At 40.6% G+C, this 18,425-nt stretch overlaps 1 protein-coding gene across 1 annotated transcript; it reads left to right on the top strand.

The window, feature by feature from the left end:
- The first annotated feature begins 6,973 nt into the window (after nt 1–6,973).
- Nucleotides 6,974–18,128, top strand: RP9 (RP9 pre-mRNA splicing factor). Its single transcript, XM_054817374.1, has 6 exons — nt 6,974–7,215; nt 8,642–8,672; nt 9,489–9,618; nt 9,902–9,993; nt 11,480–11,541; nt 12,678–18,128. Exons 1-6 carry the CDS (start codon nt 7,019–7,021, stop codon nt 12,910–12,912), a joined length of 747 nt encoding a protein of 248 aa, XP_054673349.1. The 5' UTR covers nt 6,974–7,018; the 3' UTR covers nt 12,913–18,128.
- Nucleotides 18,129–18,425: the final 297 nt, after the last annotated feature.

The following is an 18,425-nucleotide window of genomic DNA, read 5'->3' as shown; positions in this document are numbered from 1 at the left end:
TTCCATTTCTATATCTATGTAACTACAGATGACAGTAAGTTTCAAGCAGAAGTTAATATGAGGGAGCGTTTCTGGATCTCATTCATAGCAAAACTAGCATAACAGAATAAAAATACAGAGGCTCCTAGCCCACCATTGGAAAACATTATTTTTGTGTGTTTGGTGTGAGTTTCAGCAGTTCCAGTATCAGAATTCCTTCCTCATTCCTGTTAGAGACACTCCTGGGTTATCTTGCTTAACTAACCCTCACGTCATTGCTGTACTGCTGCCACACTAGTCTTTCTATGTCATCCTCTTGAGAGGGGCAGGGAAAGAAGAAGGTCTACAACTGTGAGTCTCCATTCATTGCTTTTCAGTTACCTAGAAAGAAGCTCTTGGTAAGTTGACATATGGCAAGTATGTTAAGCTTAAAGAGCTGCGAACTTTGGAGAGTTTTGAAAAACTATGGTTAAGTGGGAACAGCTGTTGTGCAGGGAACTAACTGATGAGCTATTTTAACAAGAGAAAGTAATCTTCCTATTTAATAGAGGTGGCAAGCAGAACCAAGAATCTTAATCTTTTTAGATTGTATTTTTCATCAGTTTATTTCTGTAGTTTTTGTGACCCACTCAGCAACACTGGAGCCTTTTTAGGCAACTCAATCAATGTTCCACTGAAAAGTTGGGCAGATGCTGACACTGAAGCTGAATTTGCCTATTTTATTTGATATGCCGGGCATCATTCAAATAGGAACTGTTTTATCAGTTACTCTGTTATGGAATCTCAGGAAGCAAACTTTAGGAAAGGAATCTGCTTTTGCAACGGAAAAGTTCTTTCAGATTGATCACTGATTTAAAAATATAGCCAAAGCTCAGGGGGAGGAATTTCCTGCAGCTATGAAAAAAAAAACCCAAACTGGCTACCAAGCAAAGAATCTGGCCTCGATCCCTACTGAAGTCAGTAGCAAAACTCCTGCCAACTTTGATCACAGTAAGACTACACCCATTAGGGGTTAAGCAGCAGTATATATAGATTTAATACATGAGAAACATCCAGTCTGGAATAATTATCATCCCTCTAATAAGGGGTTCAAATTGCAGCAATGCTGACTCAACCTCTCATCTGTCAAAAATAGATAAATAGAGAATTATGGATTTCATTGCATCTGGTTGTTTCTTATGAAACTGAAGTCCTGCCCACTCAGCTTGGGCACAAGCGATCCCACAAAGGATGATACGTTTTGTAAGAAGTTGGGAGACTGTCCAAGGGTTGTCGGCCAAAATCTCCCTTCCCTACTATTGTTATATAACGCGCTGTTAGCATCTAAGTGCTCCTGCTACTCACACAGTTCCCCAACGCGCTCAGTCCTTACTCAGGCAAAGTTCACTGAAGGCTACATGAAGCTTTGCCTCTGTAATTACATACTTGGGGCCTTCTATTAACAAAAGAGACACCGTGTCAGTATATACCCAGAGATACAATGCTATATCAATAGTGTACTGCAGAAATACAGGTCCATGAAACAGAGCCTCGCTCTTGAAAAAATGTCAATGGAACTTAACACCAACTGGCTGGGACTACATGCAGTTATTTGTATTTATTTATAAAGAGCAGAAACCAAAGGGCAAAAACTCATGAAAAATGTAAGAAGTTACTCAATGATTTCATGTCTCTAAAGTCTTAAGTGAGTTAAAATAATGAAGAAAGATGAAGGATAGATTATTTTAACTGCGAGACGGTAAGCATTACAATTCTGATGGAGTGGGTGACTTTACCACTACAAACTCCAAGTAATCAATAAGGCAGTATCTCCACAGAAGGCTGGAGGGAGTTCATCCATGCAATCAACTACCAGAGGCTTGGAGGACAGAATTTACAAAAAGGAACACTATCGTTCCTCTTGTAAGTACCAGCTTATTGGTCTTCAGGATAAATCCAATAAAGACTTGAACGCTTAAAACAGGATGTAGCCTTACAAAAGGACTTCAAACTAAAGCTGCAGTTCAAATAACTTTGCTCAACTGCTGTCTAACCCTAATTTCCAAAGATGCTTCTTTGCTTAGCTGTAAAGCTTTCCTGCAAGTGCACATTTTTGAATACCCTAGGTAGTAACCTAGTCTTTACAGAAACAAACAATTCAGTGCTTAGTTCATACCTGTGCTTGGTTGGGATCCAAAACTTTGATATTCTTCTGCCCAGTTTTCCTAAAGGCTTGCCCCCGTAGACATTTACAGAGTCTTGAACACTGACAGGATCAGGACTGTACAAAATGCATCATGTTCTTTCAGACATTTGCTCCCTCACTCCCTTTACGTGTGGCAGTAAACACCACGTTAAAGGTTCAGCTGTGTAGCAACACTTTTCACTGCTGAGCAGTGCCATTGTAAACATGAGATTAATGTGAGAAGCGGCAAGTAGGAGCACGATATTGTCACCTGGTGCAATGGTGCTAATCAAGGGAGAACTGGGCTCTGGCCTCACCATAGAGCATTGATTTTTTATCTTACATAAAAGAGTAGTTTCCAGTGCTGGGATGGGTACAACTCTTAGTGTACTCACAGCCAAGTTCAAACACATTTGTCCTTCTGACCCCATGAATCTCAAATGCTTTTCTCTACTGCTTCCAAAGAGAGGAATACAAATGGTGGGTGGTCCCCACCAACATAGCCATTAGCCTGATGGTTAGGGTATTTTTCCCTGGTAACACAGAAGCTACCACACTGAATACCTAGACCGAGGAGGGAACCGAATCCAAGTCTCTCATTTTCTAATTGTTAAGCTAGTATACAAAAGAAATTGCCAGCGCTCCCACTTCAAACAAAACTTTTTGTTTCTTTGTAAGAAAGGATGTCAGCACCACTCTTCACAACTGAGGTTCCCAAATGTTTAGAAGTGCCACTGCTGTTCTGAGGTAGCTTCCCCTGAGGTCAGAAATGGTCCAGATATTAGATTTCCTCTACTCTGAGTGTCTCCTATCAGCTAGCTTCAGGCAGCCATGGGCTGGCCATGCTGGATTTAGACTGTGCTCTTCTCAGCCTGCTGCTGCTTCTGGAACCCATTAGGAGGTGCTTAACTTCCCATGGAGCTTAACACGGGTTCTGGATTCCTCTCCTGTGCGTAATATCTGACACATAATCAGAAACAGATCCTGGCCCAAAGCTCTAGCCAGCCAAAAATGGAGAAAAACAGATTGGCTGGCATTCCAACAGGGTTACACTCTAACAGGCATGCTGATGCCCATGGGATGACATAGATGTAAATTAATTTGGCCCTAGTATTATCGCTTGTAGTTGAAACATTCAGTTGTTTGTAACAAAAATAAAGTTGTAGTGGATATTATGAAACATACAGGCCTTTCAGATATTTCACATCACCACAGCAATTCCAAGGTTTCTGCTTAGATCTTTTGGTGAAGCTGGAATTACGGCACCATGACAGTCAGCTCTTACGGTAAGACACCATTTCTCCAAAAATTAACTTCTTGAAACATCTGAAGCACTACATTCAAATAAAGGAAAAAAACAACAAACCAACTTCAAACAAATACCTTGCTAAGTACAAGGAACCAGATCCTCAGCTAATATAAACCCTCTAAATAGAACAGATTTAAGCAATTTGCAGATACTGAGGGTCTTTGCTCCAGAATAAATAGAACTGAAAATAACTATTACACTTTTTCTACTCCCTCCTTCTTCACAATTCATTTTGTTTTGATCTTGCCTAAGGACTGGTATGAAAGCAATTGTCTCGTTGGGTAAGTGTGCAACAGTCATAGGAATCTGGGGCTTTGAAACCTTGGAGCTACCTACAGCTTTAAATAATCTCCTCCTATTAAAAATGGGAGGTAAAAAAGTCTGACCTCACAGACTAGGTTCTTCTGAGCTGGGTAATAAAGTGATAAAGTTAATGTCTAAGACGGGTGAGGAAATGCACTAGAAAATTATTTGCATCAAACCAAAGAACACATTTAAACCACTGTGGCTGAGCAGATTTAGGTACCTATCTATTTCTACCTTCTGTGTGCTCCATTAAGTTACTGCGGTAGAATATTACACAAATGCCCTGATCTGCTCAGAAGTTAGGACCTGGATGTACAAGCCATGGGGATGCAAAGAACACAGCCAAGCTCTCATTGACTTAACAGTAAGAAGAGGATAATATACCATGGTCTGTCCTTCTGCCTCCACTTGCAATCCCACACTTCTGTTGAGACTATGCACTTAGTTCCTGAATTTGTGTTAATTATTCTGTCACAGCTGAAGTCGTTGAATATGAGGTCATCTAAGCCAGGCCCTCACCTGTTCAAACTGGCAGAACTCTTCTCACCTCAGCCAAGCTAGAACAGTCAAAGGTGTACGAAAGCGAGACTGGTAGGGTTCTGGAGAACTCCTGTCTCTTTTGCTATTGCACACATCTCTCCCATAGAATACTATTCATAAACTGGAAACTCTCCATCTTAGAATTAATTAGGTTTTCTGTCACTGTCCTAACGTGCTGGAAAGCTGTTCCGGAGTCTGACTACTCTGTTGGTTTGAAAACGTGAAGCAAAAAGGCACTTGAAAATAGCAAAATAACACTGGAATGAAAGGGGGGCTAAAAAAGTCCATTATATCACTTGAGTTTGCTGCCAAAATAAAGTCTCTATTTAGTAGGCATCAGCCCAGCTGGTACAGAACTTGTAGTAACTATTGCCATGTCTCTAAATAGAGTGAAAAATTGATACTGTGTCTTCACTTAAATTCTTTCAGACATTTTAAATGTAATTGCGACACTTCGAAATATTTCTCCTTCCTCACTTGTTGCTCAAAAATACATGACCATGTACGGGACTGATTGTGATTTGACATGCTACTACATGCTAGCGGACTCACAGCAGCAAATCTCTTAACCTCCAGCAAACATCAAGTCAACTGCTTAACCTGCTCTGTAGTGGATTACCTTAAATCACATTACCTTCCATTTGCCTCATACTAAGCGTAGACGCACAGATATTTAACTTAGATTAATGAATAAACTGATTTTGCTGCTGAGCCTTTAGACAAGAGAACTTCAGTGAGTTTTGTACCTCAGGTCAACTGCTGTGGTCTGCCATTTCAAGAGATGGCAGCAACTCAGCCTCTTATTCCCAGATTAGGCCTAGAGAAAGGCTACCAATAAAACCCACAAAAGGCCCACCGCTAAGCAAAACACACGAGGTTAACTACAGACCCATGGTATGAATGAAAAAGGTTTTCTCAGAACTTACGCACCATCTTGTGACATCTCAGCCAGATGGATATGTTGGAATTAGTTTATGAAGAGCAGAAGTTATGTTTTTTGAGAAGTATATATGCAGGGTTATGTCACTTTGCTGCTGAGTGTTGTTTTATGGTAGAATGGCCGCTGCGTTTTTTCCAGTGCCAGTAAACCTACAAAGTTTGGTGTGTGAAATAAAAATCTTCATCAATATTATATATGAGTGGCAGGACATGCAAAAGATAGATTATTTTGTTTAAACCTTAAAATAAGCACTTAATCCTTGCAAAAGACTGCGACAGAATTAACTGGACAAAACCAGGTTCCCAGGATCTGAAGTTACAGTGGCAGCCACTTAGCTGAATACAAGTAAGAAATGAGATACATGATCTTTTGTCCCAAATAAGTACAGTTTTACCAAGTAGAACCTAAAATAATATTAAAGTAGTGCTTGTTTAATATTACATTGTTAAGTAAACCCTAAGACTGGTATTTCCCTTGTAAAATATGAGTTTTTTAATGTCTGCTATCATCTTATTGTATTCTAGAACCACAGGGTGCTGTAATAGTAATGAACAGCATCCTTTGCCTTTGATGTGCACTTCTGAAGCACTAAGATGATCAGTTAAAATCACCTTCAATCCCTGGACTTTTAAGATACATTTTTTGTGTTTCACTCAGCTCTTAAGCAAGCCCAGAAATCTCACATGCCCTGAACTTCAGTGTGAGGCTAAAGTAGTGATTTAAGCTTTGCATTCCCAGCCCTGACCTACCTCCATTTCTCATTCTGCAACAGAAAAGATCATGGCTGGGGCAGGAAACTGCAAAAACCTGGGGGCTGATTTGGGTCTCTAGGGGTGCTCATATGCTGAAGAGGAGGGAGTTGCCCTTTGTGAGTCAGGCAGCTCTGGCCACAGCAGTACAGCCCTAGCCAGGCCTCCCTGGGCCTGTGTCTAGACTCTGCTCCATAACCGACATGTACCTCCTGTGGCACTAACCCGGCCATTAAAAAAAGAAAAAAATAAAACCCAAACCCAACCTGTGCTTTCTGGATGCTGCAAGAGATGGCCCTGACCTTCTCCTCTCTCTGTCTGGCTTCCTGGCAAGTGTGACCTGGGACCACAACGTTGGGGGCCCCCCTTGTACACCCAGTCACTCTTCCCCACTCCCGGACACCCTTCAGCTGCATCCCCAACCATCCCCGAGGCCTTGGTGAGGGAGGCGACCCCCTCAGCTGCCTCTCCGACCTGGTCCACCTGCTCCCCAAATGCCTCTCAACCAGCCCTCCGCCATATTCTGCCAGACCCACCCATACCACCCCCCCCAGCCCCGGTGTGTAAATGATTGTAGCACCGAGGTGGGGTTTTTTTAATAAATATCGGTGTTTTGAGGGCACAACGTTAGTTTTAAGTCCCCGGGAAGGGTGCGGGTTGTGTGTGTACGTGTGAACGACAAAGAGCTTGCTGAGGCCGCCCTGCTGTCTCACGGCGCCTCACAGCAGCCGAGCCGCCTGAGGCGGCGGCGGGCTGCTGGAGCGCTGAGCGGGGCTGCTCCTGACGCCCACCCGGGCCCGTGGATGGGGGGGGGGGGGGAGTACGAAGGAGGTGGCAGCGCGGACGACCGGGGCGGCGGGCGGAGGGGGCGCTGCCCAACTGGGCCGCGCCACCGCCGCCGTAGGAAGTCCGCCCTTGGCCGGGCGCGCCCCGCCCGGGAGGGGAAGTGAAACCGAAATGCGCAGCGTGGAGGGCGGGGAGGGGGCGTCGCCGCGGCCTCGCTGTCCGCCGCGGCTTTGCCCGCCGCGCCGATGTCCCACAGGGCGCGAAGGGGACAGGAGGAGGAGGAAGAGGGGGCGGAGGAAGAAGCGGCGAGGGGCAGCCAGGCGCAGCCCAGGAGCCACCCGGAGCCCGCGGCGAGCGGCGGCAGGACCCAGCACCGGCATGAGAGGAAACGGAAGAGGCAGGAGGCGCAGCAGCTCCAGAAGCTCCAGCACCTGGAGTCCTTGTAAGGAGCGGAGGAGGGGAGGCTCCCCGGGGCTCCCGCCCCTGCCCGGGGAACCGTCGGGCGCGCAGCCGCCGGGCCCTGCTTGGGCGCCCCCCGCTCTGCTCCGAGCCCACCCCGCCGGGACGTGGGGCTCGTTTCCAGTGCAGAGTTGGGTTTTTTTGTTTGTTTTCATTTTGTCCCCGGCCCCGCGGAAGGCAGGGGTCCGTTCCCTTCCCGCAGCAGTTGCTCCAGCTCCGTCACACTTGAAAACCGTGTCCCATTCTTATGCCTGAGCAGGTCTGTGCTTCAGTCGCGTACCTGCTGTGTCTCTCGGAGCGGCCTGAGCGGGGCAGCCAGCGTCGCCGGTGTCTCTCCGGTGACCCGAAAGCCGGTGATACGTTACAGCAGCGCTGTGGTCCCCGCGGGGCTTCGGGGCAAAACTGCTCGGTGGCTTTATAACGATTTGTTGGGGAAAAATGGGTCTCCCAGGTTCCTAGAAGTCTGGGAGTTGCAGCATAGATAAGCAGAAGTTGTTCGGCCGGTTTCCACTAGAGTGGATTTAAAAAAAAAAAAAAAAAGATAAAAGAGTTTGAGATCTGCCTGATGACTCCATCGGTAGCCTGTGGTGCTGTAAAAGGTTCATGCTATTTCATTGAAAGGGATTTAATGGAATAAAAACATCAGAAGGTTCACAACAACCATGATTTTTTCACTTCCAAGTAAAAGTAAAAATCTGTTACGCACTAAACAGCACTCATGAAGTTATTGTTATGAGGACCATTTCATAGTGACTTGGCATTTAACTCCTAAGCACATGTGCTTTCTCAGTTGCTGTGCTCTATGTAGCACCTGCTTGCTATTTGGATTTTAATACATTTTGTATCTGTTACCTCCAGAGAAATGCTGCAGGAAAGATGGTACTTTGGTCAGTAAGGTTCCATCTTCAGGTTTAATACACAGAGAGAAGATGAAATTATTATTATATACTAGGTTTGGATGACAAAGCTAGATGTAAAAAACAGTCTGATGATATTTTCAGCTGAGTATGTCTATGATTCAGCAGTGCTGGAGTAAAGAAATCTGGATCAGTGAGATCCTGGGGGAGGGCTGCTACAGGAAAAAAAAAAAGGAAAGAATTGTGAATTTATGGTAACTGAAGCAAAATTGGATGTATCACATGTCCCTGTAAAGCAGTGCGATGAAAAGTAGTTCTCGTACAAGAATATGAATCTGAAGGATGTTTGCAAGAGACGCATGTGGTGATATGACAGACGCTATGCATCCAGGTATCTGTGTTCTGCTACAGTTCTTGGTGATTATGGTAGAGTAAAATTTAAAGGAAAATGTGAGGTGAAGGTTTTAACTCTATACCATTGAAATATTGTATTTTCTCAATTTATTTGTCTGTGCTAAGCTGCAGAGTAACAATATTTCTATTGCTTTTCAGCTATGAGAAACCTCCCCCAGGGCTAATTAAGGTTGGTAAATATATTGCAGTAAATTTTTAGCATTATGAGGGATTTTCATACAACATGTCTTTTAGACGTTTAAGTGTCTATGTTACCTATATAAATTACAGAGAGAAGTAGGTGCTTCCAGGGAAAAACTCAGAGCTCCTTAGTTACAAGGCAGCCTCTTTGACTTGGTGAATCCAGAGTGAAATGCCCAGAATCAGATAGGATGATACCAGTTCTTTCATCATCTCTTAGCATGCACACTTAATGAGGTATTTAATAGTGCGGATAGAGCGGAGTCGTTTATGGTGAAGCAGATTTTCAGTTTGAGTGACATCTTTTCAGGATTCTTCGCCATTGCTTATGCTCAAATATTTGTGTAAAAATACTTTCCTTTCATACCGATCATTACTTTTGCCAAATTTATATACCTAAGCCATAATCCAGTGCTTTTAACCTAAAAAATACTGCTCTGTGTTGTAAAGGCTATTTTTACGTGTTACGTCTTGTTAGCAGGAAGAGGAAAAAGAAGTCTCTGCTTGTATGTTAGGTTGTAATTTACATTATTTATTTAAATAAATTACTAAAAGAAATGGGAAGGAATGGAATTAATATGGCAATAAAGTCCAAACTGGAAAATTCAAGCATGAGGGAGAAAAAAAATTACTTAATGCTGTTAAAAGGATAAGGTATTTTAGATCCTTTATGTGTTACAAGGAAAAAAAAATGTTCCAGGGAAAATAAGTTCCATATTAAGTGAAGGCCTGCACATTTGGAGTATTAATTTCTACAAAGTTAAACAAAAATTTGTGATTTTATTGTCCTTACCTTTTTCCGTAGGAGAATGAAACAAAACCAGAAGACTGCATACCTGATGTACCAGGCAATGAAAGTGCACGAGAATTCCTGGCACATGCCCCGACCAAAGGGCTTTGGATGCCTTTGGGAAAAGAAGTCAAAGTCATGCAGTGTAAGGTTGAAAATATTCCAGGTGTCATTGGGCCTTCGTATTGCCATTGGTTTACTCTGGGGGAGGGCAGAATGTCTGGTGGATAGATGACATGGTCCAGGTAGATTGGCATCATACTGATATCAAAGCAGCCAGACTGTAATAGCCTTGCATTTTATGGACATTTATCAACATAATACTTGTATCTCTCTATTCCAACAAATTTAAAATATGGTTTTGAGTTTTGTTTTTCTTCTGGTCTGGCTCAGAGGTGCAATTCACTGCTGCTTCTTTTTTTTTGAAGGTTGGAGGTGTAAACGTTATGGACACAGAACAGGAGATAAAGAATGCCCATTCTTTATTAAAGGCAATCAGAAATTGGAACAATTTAGAGTAGTGAGTACAAATACTGTAGTATCATTGCTTGTGTTTTTGATATTGATGATGCATAATCTTGCAAGTGAAGAGAAGCCTGTTAGATGATGCTCTATTAAGGACTTTTCCTCTGTCTCTAGTATAATATAGATGCCGAAAATCTCCTAATAAAGAAAAAGCTACAGATGTGGTTGGATGTTTGACTACTTTGCAGAAAATCTACTCTTCAAGAGGAAAATTAGTAATATTTACATTTAAATTGGAAATCTTCAAGAACCTGTTTCAACCATTATATTCAGTCCACCTTTACAGCATAAGTTTTTGTGATAAAATGTCAACGTAACAAAAAATGTTTAGTCAAGCTTGAGCTGCCCACATGACAGCTGCTTCAATCCTTCCACTCTGACTGTGAACAACCACATCATGAAGCCTGTTGTCTAGGTCTGTAATCCAGTCATTGTCTACAAGTCTGATCTCTTGCTACATGAGGCTACATCTCAGTTCCGCAGATTCTTTCCGCCTGACCACTTTAACGTTTCCTGTTGCTCTGCATTGTTAAACTATATTTCAAGCTCTCATCGCTTTGTGTCTTATGTCCTCATTTCTTTCCTTGAAAAATGCAGTCTGGACTTATTCTGTCTAATCAGAATGCTACTGCAAAGAGTATTTTTAGTCTGCTCCCATGACCAGATTGCCTCTATTCTTCATTTTTCCTCTGACTTCTTCTCTGTTGCATCAAACTCTTGCTGTATGTCCAGGGCCCTTCATGGTGCATTCCCAACATCTTTCTTTTGCTGCTGACATTTTAATTCCCACCTCTGGTCAGCACCTGCTATCTCCTCTCTGTTGAACTTGTTTGCTTAATCTTCCAACAGAAATGATTACCCCATCTTTTTGCTGCATTCTTGCGCAGCATGAACTCACCTTAAATATCTGCAAAGTTTATTTGCTATCTTCTTTCACAACAATCTTTTGCTGCAGTGCCTGTTTAATTTAAAAATAACTGATTTAAGAACCAATAACAGTAGCGCATAGCATGTTAGGACAACTCCAACTTCATTATCCATTTGTCTTCTATTTCTTGCTTCTATATTCCTGTGTGTTTGTATCCAAGTTTTTAAAGTGTGCTATACGGGCACAGCTCATTATTTTGAACTTCAATATTCCTTCTATGTCTCCCTATTCCTATAGTATATGTATGGAGTTCTCTTACTTAACTGTGATTGGAGAGGGAGGGAGGTAGTGTACCTAAGCAGAGTCCCCTTTATTGGTGATGTAACTAGATAAGCTTTTCCTAAAGTAACAAAAAAAAAGCCAAAACCAGTTCAGATTTACGATGTTAAGTCTGAGGGTATACTTGTAAATTAAGAGCTTGCTAAATGCATTTCATCTTTTGATAAAAGCCTCTTGCATTGGGTTGCTTTGGTTTATTTTTTTAAGAAATACAACAGTCAGTGATAAATACTTCCCTTTACCAACATTGGATTTTCTGCTTTCCACTTCAAAGGCACATGAAGATCCAATGTACGATATAATAAGGGAAAATAAACGTCATGAAAAAGAAATGAGGTAAGTATGTTTCTATAGCAAACTGCATTTTCAATTTGGTTTTAATTTGATAACATGATACTAATGTATAGGTGAAATTTTGATAAAAGCTACCCTTACCAACTCAGAACATTTTTTTTTTTAATGGCAGTTTCTTTATGTTGACAGAGACTAATGCATTTCTGCTTTCTTAATAATCACTCAGTAGTACTTCCTACTTCTTTAATTCTATTAGCTTTTTTATTTTTTTCCCAAAACAAAGTTTAAAGGGAGTCATATTAATTTATGCTGTAATATTCAGGTACTTGAGTTACTTTAGGCTGAAAAAAAGTGAGATTTTTTTTTTCTGTCACTGAATTCACTGGCATGTTTTCTAAAATTTGGTACAGCAAAGTGCCATCAGTAGACATGAAGGGTTGGATTTAGAGCGCTAGTTCTAGGCACTCGTTCCTCATGTGAGGGCATTATTCAATACATAAAGCAGCAGAGGTTTTAATGCTTTCTTACTTGAACTGCAGCGGTGAGGTAACTGAACAAACTACAGGTACCCCAGAGAGCAGTACTGCTGTTGTGGGTGTGTTGGTTTTGGTTTGTTGGGGTTGTTTTTAAATCCTTGGAGAGGATACTGAAGACGACAATAAAATAAGCAAGGAGTCTGTCCTCATTTGCCAGTAATCCATTAAAGTTCAAAGAAAGAGTGCCTATCAAAAGTACCTCTGCATCTCAAGTAGAATCTACTCTGTCAGCTTCACTGACATCATCTCTATCAGCAGGGCAATGAATTTCATAGTATCATAATCCCAGTATGCATCTGTGTACGGAGAAGCATAGAACTTCTTGTGGCGGTCTGGTGATAGCTGTTGCCTCATTATTTTGCACACATAAATATTGGCCAATAAGCTAGTCTGGTTTTGATATCCCGTGGGATAGAAAGACCCTGAGAACTGAACGTCTGCTTGTCTCAAAAGAGGTTGCTTCTGTCAGTCTGTGAAAACTGTAGTGGGAGTGTAATTCAGCAAAAGAGGAAGTGTTCCCCCCTGCCCTTTGCATGCAGCTCCCATTTCTCAAGCTAGGAAGGAAACAGATGAAAGCTAGAATAAATTACTACAGGTAGAGGGGAGCTAGAAAGGATTCTCATTCACTTTTTTTAAACTCAGGATACAGCAACTGAAGCAGCTCCTGGAGGACTCTACCTCAGAAGATGATGATGATAACAGTGATGACAGTGATGAGGAGGATGATGAAGATAGCAGCAGCTCCACTTCCTCAGAATGTAGAGATAAACACAAGAAAAAAAAGAGAAAGAAGGAAAAGAAAAAAAAAGAAAAGAAGAAGAAGAAAAAGAGAAAGCATAAATCATCTAAATCTAATGAGAAGTCAGAATCTGACTGATAGCAGCTGCACGCTTACTGACCCCTACTTGTGAACTGCAAGGAAGGATCCAAAGAATGAGGAAGAAACCACCAGAAAGGGCTTTATTAAACTCAGAACATACAGATGGATACATACAGCATCCTACACTGGCTGTCCTTTTCTGCCCCTTTGCAGTGCTGCAGCCAGAAAGAGAGCCGCATTAAACAGTACTCCATCAACTATATTTTCATACTGTAAAACCTGTGCTAAGGGTCATCTGTCTTGGTCAGATTGGGCCTCTGCGTTGCCACACGTGACTATCAGCAGAAAGCAGTGACTACCAGGGTATTGCCATCAAATCTGCAGAATTCAGCAGATTGTCTATTGAAGTGTCTTTTCTCCATGAAGTTGTTTTGTTTTATACAATGCCTCATTGTAAGGGGACTTCAGTTTGCACCCAAAAACACTGACAGTTCACTTACTGTGCTTATAAGAACCAGGTTGTACTGTGTTTTTTTTTTTCCTCAGCATACTGCCTATGTGCTGAAGTTCATTGTACTTATCCTAGTACTGGCAGCTAGGGAAATAAAGAGCACTGCTGAAGGGGGAAAAACGTTAATCAAGGGGATTTACTTTATGAGAAAACTGTAGTGTTAGCAAGACTTGGGGTGGGTTGTTTTTTTTTTTGTGTAGCAAAATCTCAACATTGTTGCGATTAATACACCCAGTTCTGCAATACCTAAAGTGCTCTCCAGACCATAGGAGTGGGAGCCAAGTGTAATGATGTTCAACTTTATTGTCAAGAGGTAGTGGTTTTAATTATTTTAAAAAGGGTGTTTTCATGTTAGAAATGAAAAAGATTAATTTCTACATATACTTCCATATCAGTTGTTTTGATGCATTTAAGGTTTTTTTCCTTTTAAAAAGGCTTGGGGAAGTAAACTCCAACTTATGTTTACTAGAATTTTTATATATTAATGTTTTTATCAATCATCCCACAAGAATATAAATGAGCAAGGCTTTCAACTATGTGCATGTAAGCCACAGAACAGTAGTAAAGAACTTGTAAGCAGGAAGAAGGGAAAGTTTTATGTACTTAATTCACCTTGTGGACTAACCATACTTTTCCTTTAAATGATCTTGCAAGGCAGACTTCACTAGAAAGATTGAGATAGCTATAAACTTCATTAGAGTAAGCATCTCATTTTAAAACATCAAGGTACAGCAGTACAAAGCTGTGATTCAGGACCTTGATGGTATATATTGGTACTCCGCAAAAGGAGAAAGAAAAATAGATTTGCTTCGAAAGGACTAGGAAGGACTTAGATGTACTTATGCTTATATTGGAAAAAAAAAAGCATGATGAAGCTCTAAACAGTAGAGTGAACATTAACAGTAAAATCAAGGAACCATAGACTAAAATGCATTTAAGACTTTTTTTTCTTCTGAGAACTTTGGAAAAGACGACAGGGGAAAGCATACATTAAAATGTGTTTTCTCCCTCCTACATGTTTAAGAGTCATTTAGTGAAAGTAAACCCCCATTCCTTGCCAGTCATTCATAATATGTTCTGGGGAAAACCAAGGTAGTCAAGGTCTACTTATAAAAAGATTCTTTTTCTTATTCCCAGAGCATGAATGTGGAGTTGTGTTTTATCCTGCAGTATTATTTAGCAAATTTCCCTGCAATGGCATTTACTGGTAACTCCTGATAGTTCCATGTATCAGCATCATCAAATTCAAAGCTCCTTACTCTTTCACAAGAAAAAGATTTAACAGCTGAAATAGCATGAGGAAATTTATAATAGCCTAGTTCTCTGCATTGCCACATTTGGTGCTGAGAAAATCCTCGCATATATAGCATTGGCGATCACTGGACAGATGCTGGAAGCCACAGCTAGTATTCACCTGATGCATTCTAAGGGAATTCTCATCAAGTTTGTCTAAAGCTGAGCTAAGCTAAAAATCTCTCCAGTTACTTTAGCTTTTGTCATTTAAGATTCTTCTGAAGTTTAGTTCAGTAAAAACAAACTCAGTTTTCCCTTAGTCTCTCATCCCATTCCTTGTTAATGGGTCCTTCCCGTTTTACCTGTCAGGGTTTACTGTTTGAACAGTCAAGAAAAATCAGTGTAAAAGACCATTCTCTAACTTTATATCAAATGCAATTTAAAGTTTTACTTTGAGATACCAAATCACTGTTTTGTACCCGACTAAAGGTCTGTTCAACCCAATATCTTTTTCTATTCATGGTCAATAGTGGATGCCTACATAGAGCAGTGCAAACTCTAACGTTATTTCTGTTATTTCACCAAAATGCTGTTTCAGCCTCTACTGGTTGTAGTGCAGGTACTTTGAATCATAAGTTATATTTTAGTATTTAGTAGCCTTGGATGTATTTTTTTTTTTAGATCCAGTCACTTCTTGTAAACTTTGCAGTTTTCTTCAGCAAGGAACTCTGGAGGTTAATTAATAATTAGTGAAGAAACATAATTTGCTTTCAAACTGCTCCCTACTAGTTTCATTTCATACATCCTAATTCTTGTAATAGAAGACATGTGAACAACTGATTCCTATCAGTTTTCCCCATATCATTCCCAGTTTTATAAATCTCTATCATATCGCATACATATAGATTTTATTAGGTCTTTACTGAAATTCATAAAAGTAGAGCCAATTTCAAAATTAAAGCTAACAGTTTCAACAGAATAAGATTTCTAGTAGTGCTGACTGGCAGGCAGTGCTAGAGTGCTGAGAAGTGTGATTCATTTCATCATTTAACACTTTAAACAGTACCAAAGCTGGCATTTAAGAGACTCTAGGTCTTTTGGAGATCTGTAGGCTAGAGATAAATACCAACATCCATTTATATGAATGGAAAATGATTCCATGTAGAAGTTAATCCAGAAGGCAGGATAGAAAGCTATAGTCTTGAAAGACTGATTAGCCTTATTTTTAAAATCTTAACCATTGGACTATTTAATGCTTTTGTTCAAACAGCCAGAGTTTTTTTTCTAGCAATCTTTGCCTTCTTTGTAGACACATATATTTCCGTTTGAAAGTTCTGTTGAAGCCTGACTGGTAGTAATAGCATAATTGTATAGTCCCATCAATCTAAGTAAGTGTGAAACACAGCTACGCCATACCTCATAGGCAATACAGCTTCACAGGTCTTCAGCTCCCAGGTCTGGTTGTCTTAATACTGTGAACCATTCTTGTCAGAAAGATTATTTCACCAGAAATACTGAAATCTGTCTTGCTTTGGCCATTAAATTATTTGGGGTTTGTAGTCTTGTTGACTGAGATAGCCAGTGGTGGTGAGTCAGGGGAATCTGAGGACTCAAACAGCACATTTGTTTTCGCTTGGTATGCCTGCAGTTAGCGTGCGATGAGTGGGGTTTTTTTCCATTGGCTCCTGTCTTTCATCATTTGATTTTAATAAAGACCTGTAATCTTTTCCAACATAAGGCAGAAAACAGGACATTGTAAAAGGGAAAATTTTATGCCACCCAGGTGCTACCAAATTGAAAATTAAAATATTAAATTAATTAAATTAAAATTAATTAAAACCTGACAAGCCAACTTAACCCACTGGTTCCACTTCAGTGATTACACCACACCCATTTTGCAACAGAGGTTTTAGTCAGCTACAAATAATGATTTAGAAATCGAGTCACAGACAGTAAGTCTATCCAAAGAAAGATCCCTGTATGGCAGTCCGAGAGGCCTCTAAGGTTTGTCACTGGTGTGCCAAGCAGCAAATAGATTCTTCAGCTGCCCTTTAGTAGATGCTGCAGAAAGCATGTGAAAACTTCAAAGGCAGTGCAGTACTGCTACAGTTACAGATTCATAGTACTGCCAGCACTGCAGTTACTCATCACTGGGCAATCTAGCTTCAGCAGTAACAGAAGTTGACACGTATGTCTGTCTATAACAAATCTCAAATATCATTGTAGCTAGTTACCTGGCTGAATAAGAAGAGCCTGGACTTCAATTCATAGCCTTTTAAAGTTCAGTTTGTACTTCATAACCTTTCTGAACATTAAATACAGTTGTAAGCAGTTGACTTAAGATGCAGTCCACAAATCGTCCATGCTACTGAGTGAAGCAAAAGCCAAGTAGAAGATTTAGTTTTAAAATCACAAGACTAGCACCATCAGAATAGGTTAGACTGCATTATGCAAGAATTATTTCTTGAGCACTAGAACATTCATGCATGCTACTTTAAGCATTGGTGTGGATCCATAGCATGGGTACACCAAGATTTTAAACAGTTAATTTAAAATAGCATTTGTTTGTAGACAGAGAGCTGTCTAAACACTCTTCCTACTCCCTCACATATTCTTGGGAGCTAGCATCACGAGGCCCTAAATTCTTATTTACATCTGGGTAGAAAACACACTAACTAGTGCAAGACCTGTAAAAGGATGACTAGCATGATCTTGGGAGTACCTGTGAAATATTAGTCATTCCCAAAAATATCCCAGAGTGCCATCTAACTGTGAGGTCATGAATATTCCTTTACCAGACAAGCAACAAAAGACAAACAGTTAGCATTCAACCCCAAAGCTGCATTCAAGTTCAGGAAAAAGTCAATCCTTACCTAAGAATTGTCAGTTATAGCTGAGGATTACTCTTAGGTCATCACTTATAGTCTTCAAGTTGAAGAGATTCTACCACACATTCTCCCCATCAGGAGAAAGTCTATCCCCCTCTAAGAGCAGCACATTTCTGTATTAAATATCCAAGAGCAACAGTCCTATATTTTCCAGAGTATTAAAAAGCTCCATGCTTGAAGTAATTCCCTCCCTCATTTTATTCTTTGAGGTTCTGATGCAACAGATGTTTTGTGCAGCACGAAACCCAAAGAAGAATTTGTATTTCTTATTTTCTTGCAGTGCTTCAGGTAGAGAGGAAATAAAACCTTGGCACCACATTGTTAAAGTGGATCCTTTCCCCTGACAGCTTGAGGTAAAGGCTATAATTACAGTAGCTCTTTAACAAGAAAGCAAGTGCCATTAGAAAAATCAAGGATCAGTTGGGTAGGGCAACCTTAATAGACCTCACTAAAGGAAAACAGCATAACCTCCGTTACAGGTCAAACTAGTAATAGGTAGGCACACAACTTTAAAGTAGCATTTCCCATGACTGCATTCATCCATGTAGATTACTCTAGGGCACAGACAGAATAAGAGCATTGGGAGAAGAGGTAGAAGACAAGTCCTGCCTGTCCATTTCCCCTCAACTTTATTAAAGAAAAACTGGTTTGTTGTTCTTTGGGTTTGTGTTTGTTTTTTTTTTTTTTTTATTCAGTTCCCCTACCCTTTTCATTCACACTATCACTTTATTTGGGAATTGTCCAAGAATGACAGTATCATATTTATTCTCACATGGTGATACGAGCTTTCATAGACATGAAAGATCACACATTTTTTGAGCTATCCACCTCACCTAGATCAGTCTATTTCCATTATTCATAAGATAGCTCAGCAGAGACCTAGTTTTATCATCTCAGTTCTATAAAGAGACTTTTCTGTAGTGAGTTGCCAAGGACAG

This window comes from Grus americana, chromosome 2 (assembly GCF_028858705.1).
Source record: "Grus americana isolate bGruAme1 chromosome 2, bGruAme1.mat, whole genome shotgun sequence".
Classification (NCBI taxonomy): domain Eukaryota; kingdom Metazoa; phylum Chordata; class Aves; order Gruiformes; family Gruidae; genus Grus; species Grus americana.
Note: the sequence above shows the minus strand (reverse complement) of the source record. Positions and strands in the feature narration are given on the sequence as shown.